General features: G+C 24.4%; 1 protein-coding gene across 1 annotated transcript; it reads right to left on the bottom strand.

Moving 5' to 3' along the window:
- Positions 1-5,137: 5,137 nt before the first annotated feature.
- LOC119605864 (probable serine/threonine-protein kinase cdc7) lies at positions 5,138-6,318 on the bottom strand (the record flags this gene model as incomplete). Its single annotated transcript, XM_037959191.1, has 2 exons — positions 5,138-6,111; positions 6,142-6,318. Coding segments are annotated over 2 exons (987 nt in total), but the record flags the coding sequence as incomplete, so codon positions are not given.
- Positions 6,319-8,696: the final 2,378 nt, after the last annotated feature.

Below are 8,696 nucleotides of genomic sequence, written 5' to 3'. Positions count from 1 at the left end.
TAGTTAGTTAGTAGTTAGTTAGTTAGTTAGTTAGTTAGTTAGTTAGTAGTTAGTTAGTAGTTAGTTAGTTAGTTAGTAGTTAGTTAGTTAGTTAGTTAGTTAGTTAGTTAGTTAGTTAGTTAGTTAGTTAGTAGTTAGTAGTAGTTAGTTAGTTAGTAGTTAGTTAGTAGTTAGTTAGTTAGTAGTTAGTTAGTTAGTTAGTTAGTTAGTTAGTTAGTTAGTTAGTTAGTTAGTTAGTTAGTTAGTTAGTTAGTAGTTAGTTAGTTAGTTAGTTAGTTAGTTAGTTAGTTAGTTAGTTAGTAGTAGTAGTAGTTAGTTAGTTAGTTAGTTAGTTAGTTAGTTAGTTAGTATTGAAAAAGTATCAATCTAAATTTTTGGACAAAAATTTTTCAACAATTGGGATTTTATCGAACATTTATCTGCTTTTATTCCAAACTACACTCTTGAGATTTGACACCTAAAGTCAAATTTAAAAGTAATTAAATCGTGAGGTTAAAAGTATTTAACTTTTTAGTTTCGATACATACATCTGTATGTATAGTATCTATGTAGGTACTCTGTGTCAAATGAGCTTCATATTTTTCTGTTATGAATTACAAATGTTGTAATATTTGAAAATATTGTAACATAATTACATTTTTTACACTATGCCTAATTGATTTCGCTTACCAAAAATTATCTCTGGCGAAATAATTTAAAAAATTATACCGTTAAATAGTCGAAACAATTCAATGATTAACCTCAATTTTAAAGTTTGTTTACATGATGATCTACTCGCAGTTAATTGTTTATTGGTTAATTGCATGTTTTTCTTTAAATTTTAAACGTCAGTTGAACATTTACTTGTAGAGCTGCTCTCTTAATTTAAGAGAGTTTTACTGTTGTCAAAATTATAGATTAATACACATTTATATACAAAAATCTTATGATGACGTTTTTTTCGATTATTTAAGACATATTTAATAGAAGTTACTATTATATTTAAAGCTCTTACTTTTAAAATAATGTACTTTTTTTTAACTTACCAATTATCTAAAAAATACTACTATAATTTTGTTTTAACTTCTTAAGTTTGTTAATTTTTTTAATTTTATAAATTTCATTATATTTACTTAACGTTGTTAATACATAAAAATTGTTTTGACAACAGCTGTCATTATTACCTGACATTTGTTAACAGCTGTTAAATTTTAAGCCAAGCTTAAACTCAGTGTTGTATTTTGAATAAGTTTAGCTGAAACTTTAAAAAAGCCTAAAGATAGACAACATTATTTTTAAAGATATAAAATGTTATCAAAATTATTAGATGGGGGGAAATATTTATTTCAAATTTGTTTATTTACCAGCAGATAGGTAATTTAATCTCGAACTGTGTATCAGATGAAAATTAGTATTCTGTTAGTAACTCTATATAAAAAGAAAGAGCTTTATAGAATGTTGAGCTTTAACTAGTGTTTTTTTAGTAATTAAAATTAAAAACTTTTATTTTCTTTTCGTTTTTTTATTAATCACAAATAGATAAAAAATATATATTTTTTTTAATTTATTAAAATAATACAAATATAAAAACGTACAAAAAAATTTATAAACTAAAATTATGTAACAAAAAAATTGTATTTACAAACTAATGAAATATGTATATAAACTCCAAAAATATTAACAAAAAACTGAAATTTAGTTAAAACAAAACAATAATAAAAAAAAATTAAATAATAATGATTTTGAAAGACAATTTTTTATGTTTTTTGTTTACACTTAATCCTACTAACCAACTAATGGTGGTCACACAGCAACCATTAGAAAATGAGGTTCAAAACTTAAATTCAATGCTAAAATGTCAAAGTATGGTTTTGGGGAAGAAAACCATTTATTACTGGTCAATATAATGAAAAACAAAAAAATAACTTGATTTGGTGCAAATTAGTAATGTACCAAAGATTAAATGTGTTGCTGGTAAATTCGTTTCAATCAATCATTGTGGCTGCATCAAAAGTTCATGATCTTAGCTAGTGTTGTGGTCTTAGAAGTAATCGGTTATGTTACAATTGTCAATTACAAAAGGATCGAGGATTTCCGATAAAAAGAAAAATGATCATCAATTTGTTATAAAGAGAAAATTGATCGACAGTTTTATAAAGAAAAGAGAATTGATCAAGAGTTTTTTATAAAAGGAAAATTGATCGTTAATTTTATATAAATAGAAAATTGATCATCAAATTTCCATTAAAAGAAAATTGATCGATAATCGTTAAAAAAAGAAAAGTGATCGATATATTTCTTTTAATTAAAAGGGGATCAGAAATTTTCTATATAAATGCAATTGATCAACAATTTACTATAAAAATAAAATTGATCATCAAATTTATATTAAAAGAAAATTGATCGACAATCGTCTATAAAAGGAATAGTGATCGATATCTTTGATCTTTCTATGAAAAGACAATCTATTAGCAATTTACTATAAAGAGAAAATTGATCAACAGTTTTCTATAAAAATAAAATTGATCGTTAATTTTATATAAATAGAAAATTGGTCATCAAATTTCTATTAAAAGAAAATTGATCGACAATCGTCTATAAAAAGAAAAGTGATCGATATATTTCTATTAATTAAAAGGGGATCAGAAAATTTCTATATAAATGCAATTGATAAACAACTCACTATAAAAATAAAATTGATCAGAAAACTGATCGTTAGTTTTCTATAAAAAAATTATCGTTTAACAGTTTTCTATAAATTAAAAAATTGATCGATAATTTTCTAAAAATAGAAAATTGATCGATATTTTTCTATATAAAAAGAAAATATATCGACAATTGATCATCAATATGCTATAAAAGGAAAATTGATCAAGAATTTTATATAAAAAGATCAACAGTTTTCTATCAAAAGAAAATTGATCGACAAACGTCTATAAAAAGAAAAGTGATCGATATCTTTCTATTTATTAAAAGGGGATCAGAAATTTTCTATATAAATGCAATTGATTGACAATTTACTATAAAAATAAAATTGATCATCAATATTCTATAAAGAGAAAACTGATCGTTAGTTTTCTATAAGAAAAAGTATCGTTTAACAGTTTTCTATAAATTGAAAATTGATCAATAATTTTCTATAAATAGAATAATGGTCGATATTTTTTATATAGATAGAAAATTGATCGACAATTGATCATCAATTTTCTATAAAAAGAAAATTGATCATCAATTTGCTATAAATTGAAAATTGATCGACAGTTTTATATACAAATAGAATTGATCGACAGTTTTATATAAAAAGAAAATTGATCGTTAATTTTATATAAAAAGAAATTTGATCAACAAATTTCTATTTAAAGAAAATTAATCGACAATCGTCTATAAAAAGAAAAGTGACCAAGAATTTACTATTAAAATATAATTGATCATCAATTTTCTATCTAATGACAATTGATCAGAAATTTACTTTTAAAAAAGGACAATTGATCAATAGTTTTCTGTAAAATTGATCGTTAATTTTATATAAATAGAAAATTGATCATTAAATATCTGTTAAAAGAAAATTGATCGACAACCGTATAAAAAAAAAAGAAAAGTGATTGATATTTCTATTATTTGAAAATGGATCATAGATTTTCTATAAAAATGGAATTGATCAACAATTTACTATAAAAATGAAATAGATCATCAATTTTATATAAAGAAAACATTTTTCGAAAATTTTCTATAATAAGAGAATTAATCAACAGTTTTCTATAAATAGGAAATTGATCGATAATTTTCTATAAAAAGAAAATTGATCGATAATTTTCTATAAAAAGAAAATTGATCAATAATTTCCTATAAATAGAAATTTGATCAACAGTTTTCTATAAATAGAAAATTGATCGATAACTTCCTATAAATAGAAAATTGATCGATAATTTTCTATAAAAAGAAAATTGATCAATAATTCCCTATAAATAGAAATTTGATCAACAGTTTTCTATAAATAGAAAATTGATCGATAACTTCCTATAAATAGAACATTGATCGATAATTTTCTATAAAAAGAAAATTGATCAATAATTTCCTATAAATAGAAACTTCCGATAACTTCTTATAAATAGAAAATTGATCGATAATTTTCTATAAAAAGACAATTGATCAATAATTTCCTATAAATAGAAATTTGATCAACAGTTTTCTATAAATAGAAAATTGATCGATAACTTCCTATAAATAGAAAATTTATCGATAATTTTCTATAAAAAGAAAATTGATCAATAATTTCCTATAAATAGAAATTTGATCCACAGTTTTCTATAAATAGAAAATTGATCGTTAATTTCCTATAAATAGAAAATTGATCGATAATTTTCTATAAAAAGAAAATTGATCAATAATTTCCTATAAATAGAAATTTGATCAACAGTTTTCTATAAATAGAAAAATTGATCGATAACTTCCTATAAATAGAAAATTGATCGATAATTTTCTATAAAAAGAAAATTGATCAATAATTTTTTATAAATAGAAATTTGATCAACAGTTTTCTATAAATAGAAATCTGATCAACAATTTCCTATAAATAGAAAATTGATCGACAATTTTTTATAAATATATAATTGATCGATAATTTTCTATAAAAAGAAAATTGATCAATAATTTCCTATAAAAAGAAAATTGATCGATAATTTTCTATATAAAAAGAAAATTGAGCGATAATTTTCCATAATAGAAAATTGATCGTTAAATTCCTATAAATAGAAAAATTGATCAACAGTTTCCTATAAATAGAAAATTGATTGTTAATTTCCTATAAATAGAAAAATTGATCAATGGTTTTCTATAAATATATAATTGATCGAAAATTGTCAATAAATAAAAAAATTACCGAAAATTGTCTATAAAAAGAAAAGTGATCGATAACTTTCTATTAATAGACAATTCATAGACAATTTTCTAAAAACATGTAAATTTATCAAAATTTTTTTTTTTTTCAAAAACAATCCATCAACAATTCCCTATAAAGAGAAATTTGATTGACACTTTTCTACAAAAAGAAAATTTATCGATAATTTTTTATATAAACAGATAATTAATAAAAATTTGTATTTATAAAATGAATATTGAGCAACAACTTCCTCTAAGAAAATTGGTCGAAATTCGGTTTAATTTTCAACTCTTTTTCCATAAAACGTTTCCAGTTTCCCTCTCTAACATTCCAAATATTCTTTAAAATTTTAAGAATTTTTAAAATAAATCAATAACTACAGCTTCTTATAATGATCCATCTATTACTTAACCATTCTCCGCATTATTTATCTTTTCCTTCACTCATTCAACGGCCTCGATTATTTCATATTCTGCATCTAAAGAATGATCGTAATCGATGTTGTATTTATTTTTGATTTTGCTCTTATAATCTTTTAATTCATCATTATCGATGTTGTTGGCATTTGAGGATTTTTTCAAATTGTTGGAGTTTTTGTTGTTGTTGTTATTATTTTGATGTTGTTTTTGTTGGTTTCTATTATGATGATGACCAGCGTTTTTATGTTTGTTATTGGCTGTTGTAATAGTTGGTTGTTGATATTGATACTGTTGTTGCTGCTGGTGTTGTTGTGGTCGTCGCTGTTGCTTTTGTTGTTGTTGTTGATGTTTGGCTAGTTGTTGTTTTTCATCGTTATTATGATTAAAATTATATCTAGTATTAAATTTACTATTTTTATTAAAACTATTAATATTATTTATGTTGTTAATGCTGTTGGGGTTACTTTGGGTTAAAATTGATTGGTGTTGTTGTTGTTGCTGCTGTATTTGTTGTTGTTGTGAGTATTTAGTGTGGCCTCTAAAACTATTTTTGGTATTATTACGAGTAATTATTGTTGTTGCTATTGTTGTGGGTCTTGCTGTAGTTGTTAAAGAAGAAGTCGATGAAAATGTTCTTTGTCTGCCTCTAGTTTCTGGTGGTAAAGGTGGTATTAATGCTAATTGTAATTGTTGTTGTTGCTCATAGTGTTGGTGTTGCTGTTGTATTAATTTTGCCTTAACATTTCCTTGTCTTTGCTGTTTGAGTTGTTGTTGCTTTTTAACTAAAATCTCATTTTCCTGCTCATAATTTCTAGCACTTCCTCTCTGTTGGGCCTTATATCAAATACTATTGTCATCATTAACAAACTGATTGATCTCTGTTGTACGATAGAGTTCATCATTATTTTCGTATAATTGTTCAGCCGCAGGACAATTAACATTAGACCACCAGTCACAGACTCTTACTGCTTGATTGAAGACCGTGCCATTGGGACAGAGAAATGAGTATTGATGACCGGAATGTAGACACCAATGCCAGACCTAAAGAAAGAAAAGAAAAAAGTAAATTAAAAAAAAATAAAAAATTTTCTAACAAAAAAAAAAAAAAAAAAAATCGAAAAATTTTCATAAAAAAGAAAACAAATTTTGGAATATTTTCTATAAAAGAGACAAAATAAATGTCTGAACATTTTTTAATAAAAAGAAAAAAAAATCCAATATTTGCTATAAAAGAGAAAATTTTTTCAAATATTTAAGAGAGAGAAATTTTTAAAATTTTTTACAAAAAGATTAATTATTATTAATTTCCGAAAATCTTCTGTAAAAAAAGTTCTTCTTTAGCAGAAGACTATACGTAAAAAAGAGACATTTTCGGAAAATTTTTCTATATTAAGAGAAAATTATCGAATTTTCTATAATAATCAGAAATTTTCCAAAAATTTTCTATAAAAAATTAAATTTTCAAAAAAATTTAAAAAAGAGAAATTTTCCGAACATTTTCTACAAAAAAGAGAAATTTTCCGAAAATTTTCTCCAAAAAAGAGAATTTTTCCGAAAATTTTCTATAAAGGAGAGAAATTTTTTATAAAAAACAGAAATTTTCCTAAAAATTTCTATAAAAAAGAAAAATTTTCCTAAAAATCTATATAATTAATAGGCAAGACGATTTTTTGTGACCCCTTTTACTCTTACAGTATACATCTGATCTTGGCAAAAAATATATCATTTTAAAGGTATTTGTTCGCAGATGTGCACAATATATATATTAATGAGATCGGTTCAGAATTTTACGAGCTATAAGCGTTTAGAGTTGTTACTAATACATAGAAACAATAGTCACACGTACGTATTCTTGAAATTAAAAACAAACAAAGCAAGAAACAAAACAAAAAAGTAAACCGTGTTGTTTACTTTTTTTTAAAAAAAAGAGAGGAGAGTGCAGAAACGTTTAACTTCTCTGTTACTGTTTTCTTTTTGTATTTCGCATGATATTTGTTGTTGTTGTTGTTTTTATAAGATTTTTGTAAACAAATATGTATGTAAACAGGCTTGGGCAAAGCGAAAATAAGATTTTATTGTTTCATATTTTTGTGTAAAGAGCTAAATTGTGAATGAGATAATGATCTATTTTGTTATAATATCGTTACGATTGTTACCAAATCGAAAGGAATATTTTTATAAGAAGTAGGACTTCAGTTTTATATTCAGAGTTTTCTATTGGAGGTTTTTCGTTATTTAAACTTTTTAAGATAATTAAATTGAAGTACATTCCCGAGGAAACAACGAACTGGGAATATAAAAAGATGTGTAAATAATGCTTGGGGACACCTCAATATACGTCAAACAATGTACTAATATTGGTATTTTACCTGGAAAAATATTGGTAGGACATCAGTAATTTGTAATGAATTTTCAATTCCCTAACTTTTTAACGACCGTATAATATTTTAAAGACAAAGATTGGAAAAATATAAGAATGTCAAAAGTTATGTATTGAAATATTTTTAAAATAAAAATTATTAACGTGAACTTTTTATTGGTCGTTACACTGCCGATACTTTTCAATTATGTTTAACGAAAAAAAATCGGTGAAATAAAATACTGAATTGCGGTACATAATTATTAGTTTTGATTGATTTAGAAGATTTAAATTATGGACTAACGAATTGATTCAGTGTCAGTAAGTAATAAAAAAAGCCTGTATAAAATATAAGTAAAGTTTAGTTGGTCATGCCGGTAAATGATACACCGCAATAAATGGCTAGGTATATCGCTTATATGCAGGTTTAGCACACCGAGGATTTGATGATATTCTTCTTTTTTGGGTTATTCTAACCAATTAGGAAATAGTTCCATGAAAAACTTACATTGAAAAGTAATGAGTTAAAAAGCTAATAAAACCTCTTTTCACTACTTCTTCATTAGCATTTTAAGTCATTATTTTAACACGGTGATGTCATTGGAGGCAAGTACTTCTACGCACTCTTACAAATAGGGAGTTAAAGAAGTACTTGCAATTTCTCTTACAAAACAGTTGTTGAGTAAGTTGTTTTGTTTTTTAATAATAAAAAGAGCCAGCTAGAATACGAACCAGGACTTCGGTTTGTTAGTTAAACGTTCTACACACTGCACCACTGCTTAGCTATTTTATTGCGCGTCAAATAATGGTTTTCACAGACAAAACTAATTTTGTTTTATTTTTTGTAAAACACAATTCTTAAAACGCAATTAAATAAAATGTGCAAACAAAATGACAAGGTCGAAAATAAAGTACTTCTATATCAGATTATAAGAAAGTCATTACTAGAGTACTTCTAAGTAAAGCAGACGGTAAGTAGTAGTCATTGAAAAGTAAGTGGTTATGGAAGTACAACCGATTACCGAGTTTTTGCTGGGGTAGTGTAAAGTGAAAACTGTAA

This window comes from Lucilia sericata, unplaced genomic scaffold, assembly GCF_015586225.1.
Source record: "Lucilia sericata isolate MDLA Ls3-8-SP2 unplaced genomic scaffold, ASM1558622v1 Contig000527F_arrow, whole genome shotgun sequence".
NCBI lineage: Eukaryota > Metazoa > Arthropoda > Insecta > Diptera > Calliphoridae > Lucilia > Lucilia sericata.
The sequence above is the reverse complement of the archived record's forward strand: the minus strand, read 5'-3'. Positions and strand labels throughout refer to the sequence as shown.